We start from the raw sequence: 25,631 nt of genomic DNA, 5'->3' as shown, positions 1-25,631 counted from the left end.
AGAGACTTCTTCTGATGTCTTACTAAGGCCACCATATACCATGGTGGTGTCTTCCCCCCCAACCCCGGCCCCAAGAAATGAATAAACTTTCTTTAGCTAGGAACAGGAGTTTGTAAGAGACCAGCGGTGACCTCTTGACTGTGGTGCAGGCTGTGGGTATTCTCTCTGCTGCTGCAGGGTATTCTCAGACCTGGCAGCATGGCAAGTTTTTATCACCCCTCCTGACTTCCCTCAGCCATGCTCTACTTCTCTCTTGATTCTGTTTCCCACCTACACAGACCCTATGCTTTAGATACTTTTAAAAAATTCATATGTATTCTATTAGCCTTTTTTTTCCAGGCTGAATGCCATTTAGTTAATTCATGTATTTTTCAGTCAAACAACACCTTCCAGCTGGTCTTTGTCCTCCCTTGTGTTTGAGGCATTTAATAAAAGACAGCTCATTATGACTAAAAACATGAACTGGAAGTGCAACCAGGCCCTGAAGAGATCCCTGTAGTTCTTAAAAAATTTTACAACTCATTTGTAATACAAAGGAATATTAATAATCAGAACCTTTAAGAGGAAAACCACATAGCACATAGGATACAGCCTGTTTGTAAGAACTTCTCAGGGCCAAGAAATTATCAAGTGACACCAAAGACACTGGATGTCAACAAATACTTAGAACTCTCTTAACAAACTACAATCAAAATTTAGAGTTACGTACTACTACAAAAGCCTCAGGTCTTTAAGCCTCTAAGAATTATGTCTTTACTAACTGGCGGACTTTTCTATTGCAGAATTTTTGCCCCTTTCTTGGAAGCATTTTGTTCTGACTATTGTTGGAAATAAGACACTAAACAGAATAGACTTTGGATCTCTTTTCCAGGTATTCGTTCCTGTGTAACTCAATGAAATTAATATAATAACACTTAAAATCATCCAATTTGGAAATAATTTTTCATAAGTATTTGTCACCATTTCTAAGAAAATACCCTGCTAGGTTAGTACTGTGCTATCAGGGTCACAAATACTGAAAATCAATTCTACTAGATTCAGGTAAAAAAATGAAGAATGGCTATAACTTGCTTATTTAGTCCACATTTCTTACAAAAACTGAACTTCATTAGGTTGCTTCTCTAACGTTAAAGACTTACACGTTTACTCTTATACCCAGGGCACAGCATGGTTTTTCCAGGCATGGCTTGATGGTACGGAAAATGACAATTTACTGCCTGCCTTTATTATATCATCATCAACTACTTACTTGTTACAGAATAATCTGCTATGTTGTTCCACCACCATCACTCTGCAAAGCACATATTTCCACACTGTAAAGCATGTATTTCCACACTGGCTTGCTTTTGATAGCCTTTTCTCTTTTCACCTATTGATACCTTAAAAAAATGCTTTTCCTAGTCTCTTAGCCCCCTTTAAATATTAAATGCACCATCTTTTGCTCTGACTTATCAATTTTTCAGCTCCTGCTTTGACAATTATGAAGTCAAATTTCCACAGTCTGTTTTCTCACAACTGCTTCCCAACAATGAAATAGTTGCTGCTTTTGCAGTTATAAATATGGTCTACGTCTGCAACACTGTACTAAATGGAGACAGAAACTGCTTTGTAGCCCTGAGGCCAACTGGAATAGAATGGCCTGTTTTCACATAATCACATTTCATCTCTATCCAAACTGCTTACTGGGAAGAGTGCATGGCACTGCTAACTCCTGAGCTGTGCCTGAGGACTAGGAAGATGCTAGCTAGAGAAGACGAAAACCATACCAGAAATTTTAATTAATCAAATAGTATGGATGATCATACTCCAGTGCCACCAAAAGTGCTATACTCATTTAGCTGGTTCCTAGATGTAACCTACCTATGTTTGGCAGGTCCTGTTATAACAGCCAGCATTCAACCTGCAGAATGCAGATTCATTTGTGTCCCTGCCAAGGGCAGGGGGGTTGGAACTAGATGATCCAACCCAAACCATTCTATGATTAGGACATTAATTCAGACATTTCTGAACTTTCAGACTGACTTTTAACTAATGCCTGACATTTTTTGCCTATATTTTGTTTTCCCAAAACACTCTGTTGCATCTGTTCCTCTCTTTTGCTTGGTTTTCACTATGGTAAATTGTCCCTCCCTGAAGCTCTGAGTTCTGGATGACACTCTTGCATCTTTAATTAATGTGAATGAAATTGCAGGGCTAGAAGGGATCTCCACTGGTCTTTTTGTTTTAAGAAAAATTAAAGATATGTCATTTTCAGCATTATCCGTTCTGTCCTTTGGCAGCACTCACGATGAAAGTTTCATTATCTTCCTCAGAAATCCAATCTAGAATTCCATTCTTATCATTAATTAAAATCTAATCTAAATCACCTTTGTTGCAATGTTAGCTACATCACATAATTACTTTGTCCACCATGGACATACGGATTAAATTACTCTCCTTTACTTTAAAAATCTTACCGTGCCTTTCAGTTGTCCCTTGTTTAGTCTAAATAACTCTTAATATATTTATTTTTCCTTGAAGGTCGTAATTTCTTGATACCTGTCATAGGATTCACCTAATTACATGGAAACAGCTAAAGCTTAATTTTAATTCCTTCATAGTCAGTGGAAAGAACAAAACTCATCTCATCCTAAAGTAGTCACATAGATTAGGTAAGTGTTACCTACACATTGACCAGCAGGTGAAGGGAGGGGATTCTGCCCCTCTACTTGGCTCTTGTGAGAAACACCCCTCTCCCCCCGGAGTACAGCTCTGAGGCCACTAACACAAGAAGGACGTGGACCTGCTGAAGCAACCTGAGGAGGCCACAAAGATGGTCTGAAGGCTGTAGCACCTCTCCTGTGAAGACAGGCTGAGAGAGCTGGGGTTGTTCAGCCTGGAAAAGAGAAGGCACCAGGGAGAACTTCGCCTTCCTATACCTAAAGGGGCCTGCAAGAAGTCTGAAGAGCTTTTGACAAGGGCATGTAGGGACACAACAAGGGGGAATGGCTTTAAACTGACAGAGAGGAGACTTAGATAAGATATTGGGAAGAAATTCTTCATTGTGAGGGTGGTGAGGCCCTGGCACAGGTTGCCCAGATAAGCTGTGGATGTCGATCCCTGGCATCATTCGAGGCCAGGTTGAACAGGTTTTTGAGCAATCTGTTCTATTGGAAGGTGTCCCTTCCCGAGGCAGGGGAGTTGTAACTAGATAATCTCTAAGGTCCTTTGCACCCGAACCATTCTATGATTCTATTTCCCCACTGACTAGGACAGGATTTTAAGGCTATTAGTGAATGAACAGAGTGCGATACTGTAGACATGTTAAGTCCTAGCACAAATGTTACCTTTTGCGAATACAGCCAATCTTCCTCTCGCCTTCAAATTCTCTGTATCTCTGCCATATATTCTCTGCCAATTGCTTTTTCTGCTTTATATATATATATATATATATATATATATATATAAGGCAACACATTATGAGAACTAGCTGAACAATCTGTATGTTGCTGGATTCCTTCCTGTACAGACATCAAGCACTTTAGATGGCTTGGAATTTTCTCAGAAAAAGTCTCTTGAATCCATATGTCATGGTTTGGTGGACATAATATTCAACAGGTCTCCCTGTCTTTAACATTCGGATGTAAATACAAGTCCATCATCCTCCTTTCTCTCTGGCTCTTCTTTCCCAAGCAAGTTATGCCCCTTTACATTGATATTCTAGTTCTGCCAGCTCTCCCACCTATGTCTGTTAAGCCAACTAACGAATAATTTTGATGATTTTTAGGCTTGTAACAGTACCCTGTTTTCAATACTTCTGAAATTTACATTACCTGCACATCACTTAGCTCATCCACTATTTTCCTGCTAGTATTCCTTTGCTCTCTTGTGAATTACTTTATCTACCATAATTTTAGATCCTTCATGAATGCACTTTTGCTCACCATGATATAGAAGGTTTTTGTAAACTTCCCATTAAACTCATCATCAAGCCGCCTTTACTGAATGTTTCAGTGTTAATCACCTTTTCATGGTTAAGGAAGCCAAAGTTCCCTTGACACTCATCTGACTCAAAGTGCTTCAGCCTCTGTACACCTGTGCACACTTGCAAATATTGTTTTGAGGAAGTACATTGATTTTAATAACTTTGTCTTATGTACTGTGAAAAAACATGCAGCCTCATTACACTGTCATTAGACTTTCACTCTCTATAGTTTGTCTCTGTACACCTTTCCTTCCCATGTTGACACTTCCCAGGACAGTTCTGATGTTCTACTTTACAAAACTATCATTTACTGTCATTGTTTTCACAGAATGCATCTGCTGTTTCACCATTTGACGTTTAATTGCTATTATTGTTATTACTTTAGTCTCTTGTTTGTGTTGACTAAGGACTACATTAGAGACTGGGGTCACATTCTGTCAGGTAGTAGCAGTGCTGCACTCAGAAAATCCTGAAATGATGCTTTTTTCTGTCACACAAGGGACTCTCAAAGAACCTCTACAAATTCTTAGTCTCCTTTTTCCAGAAGGAGTCACTGATGCTGCCCTTAGTGAATCTGCCTCGCAGCAGGATAATGTCACAATAATCTAGTATTACAAAATGCTTGAGAAATATTTTAAAATATGCAAAACATTGGCAAGTTTTAATTCCCATTCCTGGCCTCTGTAAAGGTAAACTAGACAACACACAAGTAAATTGGTAATTCACCGAGAAGTGTAGCAAAGGAAAGAGTATTAACAGACTGCCTGATAGGATCTTTTTTGTAACTAAGAGTTAGTTATACTGTGTAGGAGGGCTAAAGGTCCCAGTCAAGAGTTGGCTTTAGTGTGTCAAAGGCAATTCAGACTATCAGGAAAAACATTATTTCTGCTCCACAGATTTTACAGTCTATTTCTAAATCCATGGCTGTTCAACACTCAGTTGCAGATAGGCATGCAGAGTTTTGCTCATCATTCTGAGGGACTACAAGCAGAGGGAATGAGAAGAAAATAATCAGTATCTAATTGGACAATTACTGACAAAGACCACTATTTTCATGTGCAACAGAGCTCATCTGTACTTTGACATGTTGTAATATGACTCTTTCAAACATCCTCTAAACAATACGGCAAAATTGCCCAAACTGCAAAGTGATGAATCAATTCTAGGTTGGATTCCCATGCTAAATGGAAAAGCCCTGCGAAAAGTAGATTGAACTATTGAAAGTAAGTTTTCCTCAGGGGATATATTACTATCTGGTCACATTTTGTTTCTGGTAAATTGCTTGTCTTATTGTAAGGTTCTTCACAGGAGTGTATCACTAGTTTCCTTTCCAGTTGATCCTTAGCTCTTGAGGATGCAATCTTCTCTGTCATTCCTCAGAAAGTCAGAAAACAGTGGTAAGAACTAACAGTACCAAGCAGCAGTGTAATTTCCTATGGAGAAAACATATTTTCTACCAGTAATTATTGCCAACAGCAATCTTGGAAATATCATATAACTTATTGTTTAAAACATCAAACAGAAGGAACTGCTTAGTATCAAGGATGACTAACACAGGAACATGTGTTTCCACACATGCACACACACATTAGATAAAATGTTGATGTTTAGAGGTTTACAAGACATAAACATTGACTTTGGGTTCTGCTTAAGTTTACACTTGAATTTAGAATGACAACATACCAGTTAATACAGAACCATGATCAACATAAATAAGCAGAAATAGCTCTGATTGTTATGATGGCCTTCTCCAATTCAAACTATAGCTGCAGGAAGATCAGAACTACACAAGAAAATCAGTCAGCTGTGCTTAAAGAAGCACAGTAGAGTCTGAAAGAAAATTAAAAAGTTATTCAACAATTATACCCAGGTGCTTTATAAACAATAGATGCTTTGCTGAGGAGTGTGAAAAATACTCATTTGAAGTATGTGCAGGTGAAGTGGGCTGTGTGATGGAAACTGAAATGTCTATGGACTTAATCCTGTCCTAAGTTACCTTGGAACAACTCCCATCATCTTCAAATGACAGAACTATACCTTAGCTAGAAAAATCAGGCTGCAGTTTAAGCTCTCACATACCCTGGCAGATAGCCATGATGATGGGATTTCTGCTACGGTCCCAATTTTTGTTTGAGGAAAGTGTCTGCTCTCTTACCCAACAAGAGAAGCATAGAAGGGTCTCCTGTAGATGGTGCAGTAATTTAGCATCTCCATGCAGTGGCTTCTGCCTGAGCTCTGCTGGGATTAATACGCTCTACTTGACAAGGGTTTATGCATGTGAGTAGTTATATGGAGGTCACTTTAAGTGCTCTTCTGGATTGGAACCTGATGCTGATTCTTTCTTCAGGAACCCTGATGAAATTCAGAAACTGGCCCACCCGTCCTTTGCATAAGGTGAACTTCCTCTCAGGTGGAGTGGCTTAGGTATGAAAGGTGAACTTTACACCACTTTCCATTAAACATAAACCACTGCTTTTTTTTTAAATACACCTTGCACTAACCAGCAAGCAATCTCTTGCACCCCTGGTTTTGCTCAAGATAAGCCAGCATTTCCTCCACAGATCCATGAAGACTCTGCAGGCATTTTCTCCTTGCCAATATTGTCACATTAAAGAATTAGGCAAGCGAGACAGTAAGTGCTGGTGGACATTTTCATGACAAGAAACAGCAGCAAAGCAGACTGCAGTATTGTTTTAGCTGACTGTAGGAACTACATCCAGACCACTGTCCCCTTTAGGCACACGGAATGACAGGTATTGCATTAGTTTAGCAGCTTTTTTAAAAAAAAACCCAAAACTTATTCCAAGAAACAAATGCCTACAGTTTACCCATGGGTATGGAGTTAGTGTGTCTTTAAGTGCTTTGCTGGAACTGCAAAATGAAGTAGTTCAATGAATCAGGCCAAATTCCAAACCAGTAAATATAACTTATGACAGAGCCACAAAGAGATATTCCTTGGGGAAGTTTAGACAGACACCTTTGAGACAAAAGGCATGAGTCTACTGCAGAAAGGACTTTGTTTGGGGCCTGGGGAAAATAAAGTGCCAATTTCCAGATGACTATCTGGCACTACCTAGCACAAAGCAACTGTATCTGCTAGCACTTAACTGGCATATACTTATTTTCAACATCCTTTCTGCTTGATGTTGCCTCTTCCTTTTTCATGCCATTTGCAACACATCATTAGATTCGCTGCAAATCTGTGGGAGTAAATCATGTCCCTGGGGTTGGAACCCCACCAGGGGTGAATAAACAACCTCCCGTTCCCCAGTCAAATCCCAGCGGTGCCTCACATTTCATGGAAATGATCAGCAGTTCCACTATCAAAACATTCACGCCTTATGAGTAATATTTATGATAGGAGTTTTTAGCGTTGGGTTTTCCCCCAAGAAGAAAAAGAGGAATAATTAACAGAAATAAACCCAATGAGAAATTTCCACATTATTATTATTATTTTCACAAGGCTTTCACAGGAAAGTAAAAGCTTTTGCAAGTAATAAAAGTTCGTGTTAAACATCTTTTTTTCTTTATTTTGGAAATGAAGTAAATTATGAAGCAGATTGAATTTAAAAAATAAAAGGACTATAAATACATAGAAGTCTTTGTCTTCCTCCAGTAACTTAATATGAGCATCCTACTTTGAAATAAGGAAAAGTTTAGTTCATTCACAGAAAGAATAAAGCAGATGTGAAGTTTTTCCGTCAACTTAAGTGCTGCCTTAGTAAGGTGAGTTGTTCAACTACATTAAACAAACATTTTAGTCAGGCATCACACAGGAAAATAAACAGTAGCAGAGGAAACATGAAAGTATTAAAGGCTGTTATTCTTTGGCCCCTTTTCCTGAGAAGCAGGTGATAAAATATTACTGTGTTTCCACAGGTAAGGAAACATGCTCTTAAACACTTTGCAGAAATACATATTACGATCATCACTTAAAATGTCAGCAGTGGATAGGACTCAACTGTGACAGCACACAGAAGCCTGCCAAGTAACTCTGCAGAAGCAGAGATTTAGCACATCAGGTCAGGCTGCTGGGCTGCCGAAAGCAGGCTCTGACCCTTGCCAATGCCTGGCAGTAGCGAGTTCAGATACAGGCAAAAACCATCTTGTAAGAGAGAACTGTAGAGTTACCTGATTTCAGGAAAGGCGACTTCTCCTGAATCCTGATTACTTAGATGCTAGTGAGAGGGAGGGAGATTATCTGCTGTATCATTCTGACCACTTTCTGCCCCACAGAGCATCAAAGAATGATCACAGAAAGAAGAGAGGAGACCTGCTGAGCTCCGTTGTCTTTGCCCACCTGTGATACACAACACTACACTGTATACATTTAACATTATTTAATGTAGATGTAATTTACATACTAGGTCAGTAATTTCTGTTCTCCATGAATTTTTCTCTAGCTATACATCATGTCTGAAATTCTCTATGTATTTAATCATAGAAGTAGAAAAGTATCATTGAAATTATTTCTGCATTATAGCCAGAAGTTATCTAAACCTTGTTTTTTACTACCAGGGCTTTGATTTCAGCCAGCCTGGAAAATCACCTTGAAGATGTACTGCTCCAGCTTCAAAGATCTGCACAGATGCCCAGTAGCTTTGGGGTGGGGGGAGGGAAAGCTTTAATCCTCCTGCCCACTACAAAAGATGTAGGCATAAGAATGCAAGGTGCTGCCTGAAATCCTCTGCAGTATCAGTTTCTGCCTCTAACTTAAAGTGCACTGCATGCACACCAGTCTGTCTAGCCAATGCGGTTTATGGAAGCTGCTCATGACTAATGTATGTATATATAAGGTTAGTTTCATTCAGTATGCAAGGCTGTTCTGTAAGACAAAAGCAAAAGACCTCTGCTTTCTGTGCTGAATTTAGAGGTGCTCATAGTATCTTCTGTTACTTTTAGGAATTAAATTTTCATTTCAGTGCAAGAAAATAACAGCGTTTTAATTTTAAACAAAGAAATGTACACTGAATTTTAGCTATGTGGCTATATAGCTTTTTTAAGCACTATTTAGAATCATAGACTAGTTAGGATTGGTAAGGACCTTAAGATCATCAAGTTCCAACCCCCCTGCCATGGGCAGGGACACCTCACACTAAACCATGTCAGATTTAGGGGGCCAAGCAGTCTTATTTCACCATACAGAATGGGATTTACCTCCTCTGCTTTTTGGTATCTAGTAGAGAGAGAAGGTCCCTTTGCAGTCACTAATGAGAAACAGTTATCTGTTTCACCTGTGACTCACCCATCCTGCTTTAGATGCCAACTATTCAGACAGCATGATGTCCAGAGTGGTAAGGTGAACACTACCCATAATGTCATATTTAAAGTCTCTCTGATTATGAAGAAAGAATTGCAATAGAAACAGATCTCAAGACATGACAAGTACCAAAGTTGGGATAATTCAAACCCAGAAAGCAATTTTCCAATTGGCTCCTTGGAAATAAAATTTTAAAATAACTTAGTCAATGGAAAAGCTTATGGTCCATTTTCACAGCAACTGGAAGCCTATGTTTCACCAGCTTTTGATACAAATGCATCTCCCAGATGCTATTTGACAGTTCTGCAGATTTTATCCTACAAGAAAGCTTTTTACTCCATGGCACTTCAGGGATATACTTTTGCCATCCTGTGCAGTGAACAGACAGAAGTACTTACTGCTGGGAAACGAGTCTCAATCCCTCAGTCAGGACTCCTACTTCCTATACAGTCATAAAAGTGCTCCCTACAGGCATAAAAGTGGAGTGCCTGAAACTGCATTAGCTCTTTTTTCTCTGTAAAATGAGGGAAATGTAAATACTCCATGTGAAATCTGAATGTCTCCGTACGCATAACAAGACAAAATTTTAATCCAAACTGTGAAGTTTAATCTTAGTTCCTTGTTTTCTTACAACGCCTCTTGGACTCTTAGAATAAACCACAAATCTACTGTCTCCAGCCTTCACTCTTGTGTCAGTCTAAACCCACCCGAAACCCTCATTTCAGGTTTCTGAGCTCCCTCCTTCCCAATTGCAGCACTCCCTTGCTCCCTGCGTAGGTTAAGCAAACAGGGAGATTCCTCCGGAGAAGTCACGGGTTCAAGATCACAAAGGACACACCTCATCTGGGCCAGCTGGAGGTTTTTCTCGCTATTGTGCTTATCTGTATCTTCACTGTCATCCAGACGTTAACCCCTGACCTATGAGCCCTCCTCCTGAAAAAGCTTTGTGGTGTTTACCCATTATGTAATGTCTGTGCTTTTGTGGAAGTTTTACAGGAACAAATGGAGGAAGTTTGCCAGTCAAACGGCTGGACAATAAATCCTGTCCTGTGTAGATAGAATGGATTACTGTCACCATAAGTCTGCTACTGGCATCTGTCACCAAAGAAATGTTTACAAATTTCAATGTGCTGGAGTGCCAAAGTATTCCAGCACTGCAGGACAGTACATGATTTGTACAACAACCACTACTGCACTAGATAGGGGTAGCCTCGTTTTGCTAGCCTGACTAAACAGAGTGACAATGTTTCAGATAACTCAAGGTCAGTAATGTCCAATTTTTCTGACTATTCATCTCTTAGGTTCATGAATACAAGTACCCAAATGCCAGTTTGCTCACTGTAACACTTCTTCTGCCCTAAAATATCCTTTGGAAGTTAATCCTAGTAGTTTTCCTTTTGGAAGTTTAATCCTGGTAGGTAAACTACTCTCAGACCCCTCTGCTTGTGATAGTCCCTTTATTATTTATATACTGTCTTCCTATCCTTCCCTACAATCCATTTTTTTTGCAGTCCTTGCTGTCTCTCTTTTTCCTATTTCCCTTTTGGGGCAAGACATAATATTATGTTATCCTTCTGCACCATGTCATTGCAATGCTGTGTAACTGGGGTTTCTCTGTAACATCAGCGATGAAGCTAGGACAATGGAAAGATGAGTTTGCATAAGAAGCTGTAACAAACATAATTCAAAACAGTGAGACAGGTAGTTAATATAATTCTTCCTTCACTGAGTCTTTCAACCATGGGCCTGATTCTGCTTCCACTGAATGGAGCTTTTCACTCTCAGTGTCAACAGGAGTGGCACTTGGTTCCGCTATAATTAAGTTTTCAAATCTCATTTCCTTTCAGAGGAGAGAAAACATTGTTGTGACTAATCTTTGGATGTGGTAACAAATCCCTGGCAGGTTGGTTTGTTTTAACGGACGTATTAGTTTTAAGGAAATTTTTACCATCTTTTTTGCCCTTAATCATAGCTTTTATTACAATTACAGTAATGCAACACATGTACATGCCAAAGGCAACATGTATACTTTTAATGAGTTGACATGCAACCTTCCTGGAGAGTAGAAACAACTTCATTTGCTGAATGTTTCTGAACCTTACCTAGCAGTTTATTTAGGGACAAGGAATTGATTAGAAAAACATTTCCCACAAATTGAGAGGCTTCAGAAACTCACAGATGAGCAGTCCCATAGGACAGACTCGGTTGCTGTGCTAGGTTTAGTGGATTTTTGCTGAATGGTAACATTTTCTGTTGTCCACAAACAATACAATAGAAGGTTAACAGGCAATATCCGGAAAGCACTAAGATTATTAATCCACACATGTGGTCCTGAGTCACTGGGCTGTAAAGCATCATCAGTTTCCAAAGATGAAACTGAAGAGGAATTCTGCTTGAGAGAGATGGTATCACAGGCCCAAAGGAACTAGTTGCATCAATAAAGCCTATTTATTCAAGTTTTACAAGACACTGGCTCACAGGGGTTTTCATTCTGGTGTAATGAATTCAGTCAACAAATTCAACATACGCAGAAATCACATACTATGAGTAAAGAGCCTTCAGCCTGGTTTCTTGTTTTCATTTAGTGTACAGCTTGGACACAGATCAGACACTGGTGCACACAGACAATTACAACAGGCCGACATGCAGACATCAACCAGTCTCATTCACCTTGGGACTAAAGGGCTTGGAGAGTCAGGCTCCAACAGCAGCACACAGAATCCATTCTGTTAAAATTATTCCTGCCACTGCTGTGGTCTGGGCCAAGCAGCACTCACAAACAATGGCTGGCCACACTTTTTTTGGAGGTTAATGCAGGCCAAGGACCATTTCCAATACAACCCTGGAAGTGGATAACCTGTTTTGAGAGGCAGAAGCTTATCTGTGGGGACCAGAGAAGGATTCCTGGCTTGTGGAGATGTGACCCTACAGACTTTCACTTATCTTTCTCAAAGACTAAATTGTCAAAGGAAGAAGACTGAAAGAAAGGTGTATGTATGACTGCATGCTTGCTTTCTCAGTCAAAAAATTACCATAAATTAATAGGAATCCAAGCAGCAAGCCACAGGATTCCTAACAGAAATTTACATTATCAACCAGAAGCCTGATTTTGTCAGGCACAGGCTACTGTAACAGAGAGAGGTCTTGTACAACATAAATGGGGCTGTCTAGGTTTGGCAGTAAGAACCCTCACTGCTCATTCTGCTTTCAGTCTCTGTACAGTCCTACAGCAAGCCTCCGGTACAGACCAACACATCCACAGATATCCACAGAAGGTAAAGGACCTCACTGCAACCACAGTTACTCTGGCACATCTGTTTGGACAATTAGTAGGCAAAGTTTAACTGATAGAAGACAGAGCACAACTGGAAATGTAGGAATGTGTTTTTACTACTATTAACGCAATCAAAACTTCCTTTTTGCTATTATTACTGTGTTAGCATGTCGATTCTATTCTAAATTATTTTCGACTGCTAACTTACCAAAATACCTGGAGTATAGCACAATCCATATTCTGGTTTTTATTCTAAATGTAACAATTATGTCTGAAATTATTCCTTTTCTTAAAGTTGTTACTCTTGCTAGAATGTGCAAAATATGGGTACAATATGCACTGCAGGAATGTTAATCTTCTTTCTCCATATGCCCCAAAAAGTGCTGAAATTCTTCTGTGCATAAAGTAACTTCTATATGTCTTTGCAGGTTGAAAGTCCTTTTCTGAGCTTACCAGTATTCAGATGACAGCTTTTATACTTAAATCATAGCTTAAAAAAAAAAATAAAATGCAAAGAACCCTTTCTGAAACTGATTACTGATATATTTTCTCCATCCAGTATGAATGAAATGCAAAAAGTAAGCAGGCATCAGTAACACAAAACAACATTGTAAAACAGTGCTTTAATCACATAAGATACTATTAGTAGTATAGGTCAGTTTTCTTAAGAAAAAGATATTCTTTGGGAAAATATTTTGTTAGTTTCCCCTTAATTTTTCTTTTTAATTGACTGATTTAAGATCTTCCTGTGCCTATGGTCTTCATTTGAAAAAAGAACAGACCCATCCTTCTTCAAAACTTATTCATAATGCTTTAGTATTCAGCTTTTGCCCACAAAACTATACCAACATTTACTAAACGAGAACAATACAAAAGCTGGTGTAACAAAAAAAAAACAAACAAAAAGGTGCTCACCAATGCAGTCCACGCTGAAGAGATTTAAGGAGGTTATTATGGAAGATTCATCACAGGTCTTCATTCCCCGCAGAGCAAACCGCACCAGGGAGGCTTTGGCTCCCTCTGGCAGGAAGGACAGCAAGTAGACAGGCATGTACAGAATGTAGCGAAGTTTGCACAGCAAAGGGGTCATGAGCTTTCCTTGAGGGGACTGAGCCATACGCTCTATTGTTGGAAACAGCAGCACAGAGCGAAGAACCTGTCAGGCCATGAGAAAATTACTGTCAGCAACGTCTTACAGCACCATATCCCAGCATAGGAGACTGAATTTTTAATTGACCGAAGTTGGGTTTCCAGGCACATGGCACGGCAGACACGTAGGCAGGCTGTGTGGTGTGCCCTGGTTAAAGTTTTTACAAGACAAATCAAATAAGTACACAGTTACGAAATAATCAGTTTTATGGGTGAGAAGGGAAGTGCTGAACAGGGAGTAAGTGCCCAGGCGTGTGAGCACAGCCAATCGCTCCAGGAGGACGGTGACCCCACCAGAGGGCATTCACAGAATCACGGACTGGTTTGGGTTGGAAATGACCTTAACCTCATCTCATTCCAACCCCCTCCCCCCCCCCCAGGCACGGACACCTTCCATTAGGCCAGGTTGCTCAAAGTTCCACTACAGAAATTGCCCCTTCAACCCCAGCAGATTTCTTATGCCAGCAAAAGTACATGGCTCTGTTTCACCTGGTAAATTGTTTTCTGTAAATCAACTACACAAATTCAAAAACGTCAGCTGCTGTGATGATAGCTACAGTTTGACAACACATAGGGTTTTCAATTTGCAGTTCAATATAGCTAAACTTGGTCAGAACAAGAGTCTAAGAACATAGCCCCTTCACTAAGATGTGTACAGTGGTGCACAATATTGCTTTTTATACTTTAAAATGAAATAGACATTCTAAAGGTGGTAATTATTTTATGTTATGACAATAGAATACACTGTAGCCTTAAAATAGCATATTAATTAAAACCCCACCCACACTAACCAAAAGTGAATTAATACACCTACTTTCAATTAAATTTCAATGTTAAGATTAAATGTATGTTTTAGAAGGATACATGCCACTTTTTTCTAGAAGTAAAAACATATTGCAAGAAATCATATAGGAAAGCCCCTCAAAGACACACAACCACAGTACTTAACAGAAGTATCAAGCAAGTAAAGTAAGAGAGATTCTGGATATTGCATTTGCAGATAATCAGGCATAAATTGCTGTGCTTTGTTGGATATGTCTGCTTACTGTACTTATCATCAAATGGGTTGGGTTGGAACCGACCTTCAAAGGTCACCTAGTCTAACCTCCCTGCAATGAGCAGCATCCTTAACATGCCCAGAACCACATGGCATTGAATCCTATGCATTGTGCAAATTAGATTAATATTTTTGTAAAAAATGTTTTAAAACAATTGTCTTGACTCAGAGGAAACTCAACTGATGTATGCTACTTGAGTGCTGCACCATGGGGCTCCGCAGCTATCCTGTGAAAGGCAAGGCATGCTACCTGATCCCTTAACTTGTCATCCCAAGGCCCTGAAGTCTCCACTGATTGCCCTTGGACTTGTTCCAACTTCATTGCTGCCTGACTAAAAAATAAAAAATGAATAATAATCTGAGGGCCAAGGGTGGGAAGCTTTGTCTTTACATCTTTAACCAAGGCCCCAGGGAGGCAGAGGACATCCCCAGGAAATGGGTCCGGTCTGTATGTTGGGCCTTCTGTTCCCTTCAGTAGACAGTCTCCCATGACAATGACCTGTCCTTTTTTCTTTATGGAAGCAGTTCTGAAGGCCAACTTAACCTTGGTGACACCTTCAAGCTGGATGAACCACTGTCCTTGTTACTGTTCAGTTCCACTTGCAGAGCCTCATGCCTATTGTGTGAGGGAACCTGGGGAGACGGGGATTCGGGGAGACAGGGATTTGGGGAGACAGGGATTCAGGGAGACGTACCTGCTGCACCAGGCAAGAACTTGTCACCATCATCCCCTACCCCTTCAGTCACTGTGTTCAGCCAGGCAGAGAGAGGACAGAGGATGGGATACATCATCAGTAACTTGCCATACTGTACTTTCTACAGTATTTTAAAAGCAGAATTTGAAAGTGCTATTTATATTGACTACACAACTATTTTAAGAAATCCTTCTATGTCCTGGCTGACACCACTTTGGTTTTAGACAATGACAAATACATTCTCAGGGAAACCAACCCCGGGCCTCTTTTTATTAAAGGCAACCAGCAGCTGAAGCATAGGAATGCAAGACTTGCACTAAATTATATGGTAGTTTTGTGATATTTCATCTAGGAGCTGAACTCAAACTGTTGTGATCTAAAGCAGATTTGACCTGCATTCCCAGGCACACATTATTCCTTTGACATTACAGTTTATACAGGATTAGTTGCTTGGAGTGCTGTACTAACCACTGGGGGAATTTGCTAAACCTTGGAGGAAAAAGGACAAAGCAAGAAGGCTGTTACAATGTCCTGTGCGTTCCTGCATTTTTTAATGGCACACACATTTAAAAGATGTTGCAAGACAGCGGATAATTTTATTAACTTTATTTAATTTCATACTTTCTTTAATCTTTTGCAGACAATACAGAAATTTAAGATTTCTAATTTTCAAGCACTGCTTATTTTTTAGTTTACTGCTAGATTTCTGAGACAGGATTTTGAAATGTACATTTGACTGCAGAATTGCTTAAAGATGTAGTTCAACCTCTTTGCAACACAACTGCAGATAAACCAGATTTTACCTACTTTATTATAATGACATACATGTTCATAAAAAAGTACATCATATTTGTATCTTCAAATAAATGAATTAGAAATACACAGGTAAAATGAAGGAAATTAATGAGATTCAAATGCTCAACACCAGTTAATAATTTTTTTACTTTACAAATGCCAGGATCTGATTGATATACAATTTCAACTAGCTGAAATCAGGTAGGTGGCACAGAATTATACTGAAGTTACAATTTTCAGGACTATTATAACAGCAGTAATTCTGAAGATGGAGGACAATGCCTATCATAAGCACCATGTGAGACCTCACCTGCAGTATCGTGTGCAGTTCTGGTGTCCTCAACATAAAAAGGACATGGATCTGTTCGAACAAGTCCAGAGGAGGGCCACAAGGATGATCAGGGTACTGGAGCACCTCCCATTAAGAAGACAAGCTGAGAAAGTTGGGGCTGTTCAGCCTGGAGAAGAGAAGGCTATGTGGAGACCTCATAGCAGCCTTCCAGTATCTGAAGGGGGCCTATAGGGATGCTGGGGAGGGACTACTCACTAGGGACTGTAGTGATAGGACAAGGGGTAAAGGGTTAAAACTTAAACAGGGGAAGTTAGATTGGATATAAGGAGGAAATTCTTTCCTGTTAGGGTGGTGAGGCACTTGGTTGCCCAGGGAGCCTGTGAATGCTCCATCCCTGGCAGTGGTCAAGGCCAGGCTGGGCGAAGCCTTGGGTGAGACGGTTTAATGTGAGTTGTCCCTGCCCATGGCAGGGGGTTTGGAACTAGATGGTCTTAAGGTCCTCTCCAACCCTAACTATTCTATGATTCTATATTGTCACACCTGTGAATGCCATGGTATACACCATTAAGTAATGTGTAAAGATTATCAACCCCTTTATTTCTGGAAACCCTTCTCATAATTAACAATAGAAGTTTCCTGTGATAGCAATCAGTCAAAATACAAGAAAAAAAATTACATGTAACTACAGAGAAAAATCCAGATTCATCTGGTTTAAGTGACCTCTAATTCAAAGTCTAATGATTTTTACTGATTAAGCGCATGGGAAAAAGAGCTGAGCAACTAGAGACACAAGTCACAGCAACTTGAGTAGATCCAGGGTGTACTGAAAGTTGATCAGTGACTTTCCTGAAGGGAAACATGCCCTGTGCCCAGGAGTTGCTGAGAGCTGTGGGTAGTATCACCTATCCCTGCTATGCTTTGATCAACCCACTAAAACCAGTACATGTATTATGACTTTATACTGGAATTGTCAATGTTGGTTGTTGTGACAATAAGCAGTACTTGTAAAACCGTCATTCAATTTAATTGTTATTTATTTAACATGCCATTAAATTGCAAGATTTCAACACTCAGGATGACGCTTACATTAAAGTTCAATGGTTAAGGCATAGACGTCCTTTGGGTTACTCACCAGACTGCTGCTTCTATCCTCATCATTAATTTTTAACTCTTTAAATTACATAGGACTCAAGACCTGAATGGTTCAAGGGACTCTTAACACAATGCAGTGTTTCAGAAGTTGTAGATCATTTTAACAACAAAGGCTAATATTATCTGCAAGCTCTTCACATGATTTGATGTGGGTGCCAGGGCAGCTCCTAGTCCCTGGTCAAGTAACATATATGTATCATCACTGAAAAAATGAATAAGGCATGGCTTGAGCATATGTTCAGAGAACAAGACTCCCTAGAAGCCAAATATGTTCTGTTCTTTATTACTCCAACACACACCACAGCAGGAAGGTGTGGGGACTTCTGGAGTTTCACTTTTGTCACTGTTCATATACTTTGATATCTAGAGTGATCAGATCGCCAACTTCAAGTATGTATTACCAGCACAGTAGATTTTACAACACAGAGAAAAGAGAAATTACTGATTTCACAGCAAAGTTAGTCCTCAAAGCAATGAATATTAAATGCCCATTCCTCAAAAGCTTGGCATTGACCAAGGAGATTTGTTCAGGCAGGATCCCTAAATGAATATGATTCACTCATGGGATCACTGCTTCACTTAAAGAACAAAAACAAGGATTCCTCCAAACTACCTAACATGAAAAACACATACATTCCTGTACATCTGGGCTTTCTATTCAGCTTTTAATCTACCTAAAACAAGATGATAACAAGACAACTGAGTCCCTTCAGGTCTCCCCTAGATAATGGTTATGTCAACAGGTTTTTGGATCTGTAGACAGAGCTGGAAGTTTTTTCAAAATGAGAACAGAGTACAAAAAGCCAAACAATTAAATATGCAATAAATTGTTGTATATCACTGCACAATTTAATAGTCTCAACCACACCAGCGAAGGATTTTTGTAAAATGTTTAAATGTTTTCCTTATAAAAACACCAGAAGTATGTGAATCAGAAAAAGCTAAAAAAGCCCCCACAGTAGTATTTTTCATTAGTGCCTTCTACTGAAAGAGCTGAAATGTATTCATCAGCACCAGTAAAAAAAAAAATTAGCCTCAGATCCTGTGCTGGTTATGCAACTCAGAGCCCATGAGAAATCCAGAGATCAGATCAGCAGGCAGAAGGAAGCAGTCTATTCCATTTTTTAACTGACCCATTGAACCAACCGATGCTCAGGAAAGAAGCATCCAAGCACAGTTCTGCAACTCACCTGTAGACCCTGTGGCCAAACACCCTGCTCCACAGCAACAGCATCATTATGTGCATGACTGCAAATTCCAGGGTTGGAAAGAAAATGTGTGAGGAAGTTTTGTTTAAAATTCCTTCAAAACTCTATGAAAAACAAAAGCTGTTTCTCTGTCAAGAGTAACACTTCCTTTGATATATATTTGTTCATCCCATGTATTAGTTTGTTATTCCCCTGTTGTGTTGGCAGAAGAAAAGCTATTATCTGTCAGGTGAAACACAGTAAATTTTTCAAAGATAACATAATGATGCACTTAACGGTAATCTACAGTCTGCCCTTGACACGGAATGCCACATGAATCACATTTTCTTTTACTCAGTATGCAGAAACCTGCAGGCAAAACAACAAGGGTCAGGGAAGTATTCCCTGCTTTATTACCGCAGCTGTGCTGAGTACATTTCCAAGAAAATGCACAGGAAAAACCAGGCAATGTTGGCTTCAGCTTTCCTCTCACCAGAGCAGGACTTTCTGGATTTGCCCATTCACTTTGCTCAGTCACTAATTATACATAACATAGCATAGTACAATATAAGTATGCTTATATGCACAGAGCTGAGCTACAGAATCATAGATAGGGTTGGAAAGGACCTTAAGATCAACAAGTTCCAACCCCCCTGCCATGGGCAGGGACACCTCACTCTAAACCATATTACCCAAGGCCTCGTCCAACCTGGCCTTGAACACTACCAGGGATGAAGCATTCACAGCCTCCCTGGGCAACCTATTCCAGTGCCTCACCACCCTAACAGGAAAGAATTTCCTCCTTATATCCAATCTAAACTTCCCCTGTCTAAGTTTTAACCCATTACTCCTTGTCCTATCACTACAGTCCCTAATGAAGAGTCCATCCCCAGCATCCCTATAGGCCCCCTTCAGATACTGGAAGGCTGCTATGAGGTCTCCACGCAGCCTGGAGCCCAAACTTTCTCAGCCTATCTTCATATGGGAGGTGCTCCAGTCCCCTGATCATTCTCGTGGCCCTCCTCTGGACTTGTTCGAACAGATCCATGTCCTTTTTATGTTGAGGACACCAGAACTCTACACAATACTCCACGTGAGGTCTCACGAGAGCGGAATAAAGGGGCAGGATCACCTCCTTCAACCTGCTGGCCACACTCCTTTTGATGCAGCCGAGGATACAGTTGGCTTTCTGGGCTGCAATCGCACACTGCTGGCTCATGTTCACTTTCTCATCGACCAGCACCCCCAAGTCCTTCTCCGCCGGGCTGCCCTGAGTCTCTTCTCTGCCCAGCCTGTAGCTGTGTCTGGGATTGCTCCGACCCAGGTGTAGGACCTTGCACTTGGCATGGTTAAACTTCATGAGGTTGGCATCAGCCCACCTCACAAGCGTGTCTAGGTCCCTCTGGATGGCATTCCTTCCCTCCAGCGTATCAACCGAACCACACAGCTTGGTGTCATCGGCAAACTTGCTGAGGGCGCACTCAATCCCACTGTCCATGTCAGCGACAAAGATGTTAAACAAGACCGGTCCCAACACCGATCCCTGAGGGACACCACTCGTTACTGGTCTCCAGCCGGACATTGAGCCATTGACCACAACTCTTTGTGTGCAGCCATCCAGCCAGTTCTTTTTCCACCAAATGGTCCATTCATCAAATTGATGTCTCTCCAATTTAGAGACAAGAATGTCGTGTGGGACAGTGTCAAATGCTTTACACAAATCCAGGCAGATGACATCAACTGCTCTAGCCCTGTCCATCACTTCTGTAGCCCCATCATAGAAGGCCACCAAATTGGTCAGGAAGCATTTCCCCTTAGTGAAGCCATGCTGGCTGTCACCAAGTACCTTGTTGATTTTCATGTGTCTTAGCATGCCTTCCAGGAGAATCTACTCGAAGATTTTGCCAGGCACAGAGGTGAGACTGACTGGTCTGTAATTGCCCGGGTCATCCATCTTCCCCTTCTTGAAAATGGGGGTTATATTTCCCTTCTTCCAGTCATCAGGAACTTCACCTGACTGCCATGATTTTTCAAATATGGTGTCCAGCGGCTTAGCAACTTCATTCGCCAGCTCCTTCAGGACCCACGGATGGATTTCATCAGGACCCATGGACTTGTGCACGTTCAGATTTTTAAGATGGTCTCGAACCAGTTCCTCTCCTACGATGGGCCCAAGGTCTTCATTCTCACAGTCCCTGCGTCTGCCTTCCAAGACTTGGGTGGTGCGGTCAGAGCCTTTGCTAGATAAGAATGAGGCAAAGAAGTCATTCCGAACTTCAGCCTTCTCCAAATCCTGTGTAGCTAGTTCTCCCGAGAGCTTCCTGAGGGGGCCTACGTTCTCCCTAGACTGTTTTTTATTTGCTATGTTCTTGTAGAATCCCTTCCCGTTATCCTTAATATCCCTAGCCAAGTTTAATTCTAACAGGGCCTTAGCTTTCCTAACCTGGTCCCTAGCTTCCCAGACAATACCCCTGTACTCTTCCCAGGCCGCCTGTCCTTGCTTCCAATTTCTATAAAGCTCTTTTTTCATCTGAATTTTCCTCAGCAGCTCCTTATCCATCCAAGGAGGTCTCCTGGCCCTCCTGCTGCACTTCCTTCTAGTTGGGAAACAACACTCCTGAGCTTGTAGCAGGTGATCCTTGAAGACCAACCAAGAGTCTTGAGCCCCCCTGCCCTCTAGGGCTATATCCCATGGAACCTTACTAAGCAGGTTCCTGAAGAGGCCAACGTCTGCTTTTTTGAAGTCTAGGGCAGTGAGCTTGCTGCACGCTCTTCTCACTGTCCTAAGGATCTCAAATTCAACCATCTCATGGTCGCTGCATCCAAGGCTGCCCTGGAGCATCACATTTCCAAAGAGCCCTTCCCTGTTGGTGAGCACAAGGTCAAGCATGGCAACTCTCCTTGTTGGCTCTTCTATTACTTGCAGAAGGAAGTTGTCTTCCAAACAATCAAGGAACCTCCCGGATTGCTTGTGCTGAGCCGTACCATCATTCCAACAGATGTTAGGGTGGTTGAAGTCCCCCATGAGAACGAGGGCCTGTGAGTGTGAGGCTTTTCCTGTCTGCCTATAGAGTGCTTCATCCGCAGATTCCTCTTGATCAGGTAGTCTATAACATATCCCCACAGTAATGTCTCCCATCACTGTTTTCCCTTTAATCCTAACCCACAAGCTCTCTGTTATCTGCTCACCTGTCCCCAGACAGAGTTCCATACACTTCAGCCTATCCCTAACACAAAGGGCAACTCCCCCTCCGCGCCTGCCAGGCCTGTCTTTTCTAAAGAGTCTGTAACCTTCCATTCCAACACTCCAGTCATAGGAGCCATCCCACCATGTTTCTGTGATGCCTATTATATCATAGTCCCGTAGACGAGCACACATCTCTAATTCCTCTTGTTTGTTCCCCATGCTACAGGCATTTGTATAGAGGCATCTGAGCCGAGCTCCAATTGAAGCCGGCTCATTGGTTGGAGCAGCCGGAATATCTCTGTATTGCACCAAGCATTTATTATAGGTGCTGGCAACTGACTGGGAGTGTTGGGATGGAATTATGCCCCCCTCCCCCAACACATCTAGTTTAAAGCCTCCTTAACCAGTCTGGCAAGCCTGCTACCAAAACTGCCCTTCCCCTTCTTTATCGGACCTGCTCCACTAGCCCCCACTAGACCTCGCCTACAAACTTGGGTCCCATGTTCAAGACACCCAAACCCCTGACTGTGACACCACCCTTTTAACCATTTATTAACCTGACTAATCCTCCTATTTTTTTTTTAATTCCTCTCCTGTATCCTGAAGAATAGACGAGAAGACTGTTTGAGCTCCAGAGCCCTTAACCACCTCTCTCAGGGCTCTGTAGTCCTTCTTTATGTCCCCCAGGCTACTACTATCTATATCCCTAGCACCCACATGTATCACCAGAAGAATATGACTGGGTTTTTTATGGCATCAATACAGAAATAGTCTAAGCTTTATTATACCAAAGGCACTCATTATTGATTAGCCTGCAGGTTTTTTTACCTCTGCCTGCCTTCTGTATATAGAAAGAGATGAAATCAGTAGAAAATATTTCATCACCTGGGACTGTGGCTTCCAGTTTGCATTGTAGCCTCAATACTGGTGAATTAAACTTGGCTAGGACCTAGGCTCCAGGACTAAAACTTTTTAGTATGTTCTCTGACATGATTTTGGCCAAAGCCAGCTAGAACATTCCCAGATGATGTCTGACCACAGATTAGAAAATAGTGCAGACCAGGAACTCCTCTTAATGGAATATGTGTGTGAAGCAATCATAAGTGGCACTAGGAGGATATGAGCAGGCTTTGCTACTATACTTTGCCACTTGTTGTCTACAGCCACAGGACAAGCCCTCTTTTGTTTTATACATAATTAATTTGAACATTGGAGTATCTACCTCGTTCAATCAGAAATACCTCAAATCGTTCAGAATGATTTAATAACTGATTCTGTCAGGTTGGATGGGGCTTTTAGCAACCTGGTCTAGTAAGATGTCCCTGCCTGTAGAAGGGGGGCTGGAACTAGATGAACTTTAAGGTCCCTGTCAACCTAAACCATCTTATGATTCTATGTTTCTAAGTAAGCTTGTATGTCACCCCTGGCAATTATATACAGATCTCTCCTTCTGTTATAAAGAGATCATCAATCAGATGCTCAGCAAGTAAAGAATAACCAGTGACTAACTCCATATGTGTACATAAATAGGATTTTTCAGCTAACAGAAAATGCTGGCAAAAAAAACCCCACAACAACACAGAGATCAGCGCCGATGGAGAGTTCCTTTGTGATTTCAAATCTTTGATGAATTTATTGTGAAAATGACACACAAGTTGGCATCTTGAAGATTTTCAGTAGTATGGGGAACACTATATACTATCGACCAGTGGTCAGTCTTTACTGCTTTCAAGGAAGGCAACTGGTGCCATAGAAGCCACACCTCAAGACAGAGCAAAAAATGTTTCTTGAACAACTATGGGAAAGTCTGCAAACACAAATTTAGGCACTGAAATGTAAGACATACTCTATACTTCCTTTTTTACTTTATACTGCTCTCGTGAGACGTCACCTGGAGTATTGTATAGAGTTCTGGTGTCCTCAACATAAAAAGGACATGGAACTGCTGGAACAAGTCCAGAGGAGGGCCACAAGCATGATCAGGGGACTGGAGCACCTCCTATATGAAGATAGGCTGAGAAAGTTGGGACTGTTCAGCCTGGAGAAGAGAAGGCTGCGTGGAGACTTCATAGCAGCCTTCCAGTATCTGAAGGGGGCTTTTAAGGATGCTGGGGAGGGACTCTTCATTAGGGACTGTAGTGATAGGACAAGGGGTAATGGCTTAAAACTTAAACAGTAGAAGTTTAGATTGGATATAAGGAGGAAGTTCTTTACTGTAAGGGTGGTGAGGCACTGGAATGGGTTGCTCAGGGAGGTTGTGAATGTTCCATCCCTGGCAGTTCAAGGCCAGGTTGGACAAGGCCTTGGGTGGCATGGTTTATTGTGATGTGTCCCTGCCCATGGCAGGGGGGTTGGAACTTGATGATCTTAAGGTCCTTTCCAACCCTAACTATTCTATGATTCTATGATTCTATACTAATAATTAAATTTCATACATATGTGTATATGAGTAGTATCTGCAATAAATAACTTAAATATCTGAACGTATATAGATGGTGCAAAACCTACAGCAACCGTAAAAAATGGACTGTCTTTCCTTTTCTTACAGTCCTTTACATTAGCTAGTCACATTCACTAAAAATATATATAGCTTTCCTGCTGTTACTTATTTGGATGGTTACTTCAGATTTAATATTTTCATATCCAGAAAACAGTTCCAAATTTCCAAATTTATTTAGATTGTTCTGATCCTTTATACATATTGCATTCTATTATAACGTATGTAATTGCATGATAATTCTATTTTTCCTTGTATTTACTTCTTGTGATGTTTATAGAAGACACTCCTATATATATTCACTGTTTAATGAGCTTAAATGAGCTAAGGTATCCTGAGCCTTCCTAGCCTTTTTCTCTGCTTATTTCAGTCTGAATTCTTCCTTCTTGAACACAGTTGGCTAGAAATTACCTTGTTTGATAGTACTTACGCTTTTCTGTCCTATAAACCATATCATGCCAAACTAAAATGCAGGAGCTCTACCGACAGTGACATATGTCATTCATCTTCACAAAATCACTGAGGAAGACCCTTAGCCCTTTACTGTATACTTTGTTACTACACACATGCAGTGAGAAAAGCAGGCATTTCTTAAACCTCACGTGTGAATGAGGTGTGTAAGAAACAGTAAGGACAGAGAATATGAAGATAACATTTTTAAGTCCCTCCCGCACACCCAGACTGTTAATTCTTACAATATGTGTACAGCAGATAAGGCTGCCTCTTTAAAGTGCTCTGCTAATATGGTTTTGTTCTCAACCTTCTCACTTTCATTCCTTGGCCAGATTGTCAAACTAAGGCACTCAAAGTTCAAACTAGAACACAGTCAGCAAAACCTGAGGCAGGGGAGAAGTAGTAGCCAAGCTCTAATCAATGTCTCCTCTAGAGATCTGCAAAGCAAAGTAACTAGAAATTCATAACACACTTTAAAGAAAACAATATTGCCTTAATATTGTGTTGCATCACATCCTAAGCTCAGGTTGGCTGTGTGACAAGGGCTAATTTTTCTTGTTCAAGTGATGTTGCACATTTATCTTTGCCTGATGTCAGGGATGTCTCTACCTTTTGGCATCTCATGTATTCTCCTTTATTCATATTTAACTTCATGCTTTTATAGTTAAA

General features: G+C 40.9%; 1 protein-coding gene across 4 annotated transcripts in view; it reads right to left on the bottom strand.

Annotated features, from left to right (window-relative positions):
* Positions 1-25,631, bottom strand: part of LDAH (lipid droplet associated hydrolase) — a 132,933-nt gene that overhangs the window by 32,059 nt on the left and 75,243 nt on the right. For all 4 annotated transcript variants that reach the window (XM_061372362.1, XM_061372363.1, XM_061372364.1 and 1 more), the window contains one exon: positions 13,414-13,654. In XM_061372362.1, coding sequence (XP_061228346.1) covers positions 13,414-13,654 — 241 coding nt within the window. The remainder of the gene's footprint in view (positions 1-13,413; positions 13,655-25,631) is intronic.

Source organism: Neopsephotus bourkii, unplaced genomic scaffold (genome assembly GCF_033783945.1).
Source record: "Neopsephotus bourkii isolate Nb327-2 ecotype Australia unplaced genomic scaffold, CSIRO-AGI_Nbou_v1 NB_1600, whole genome shotgun sequence".
Classification (NCBI taxonomy): Eukaryota; Metazoa; Chordata; class Aves; order Psittaciformes; family Psittacidae; genus Neopsephotus; species Neopsephotus bourkii.
This window is presented reverse-complemented; position numbering and strand designations above follow the sequence as displayed.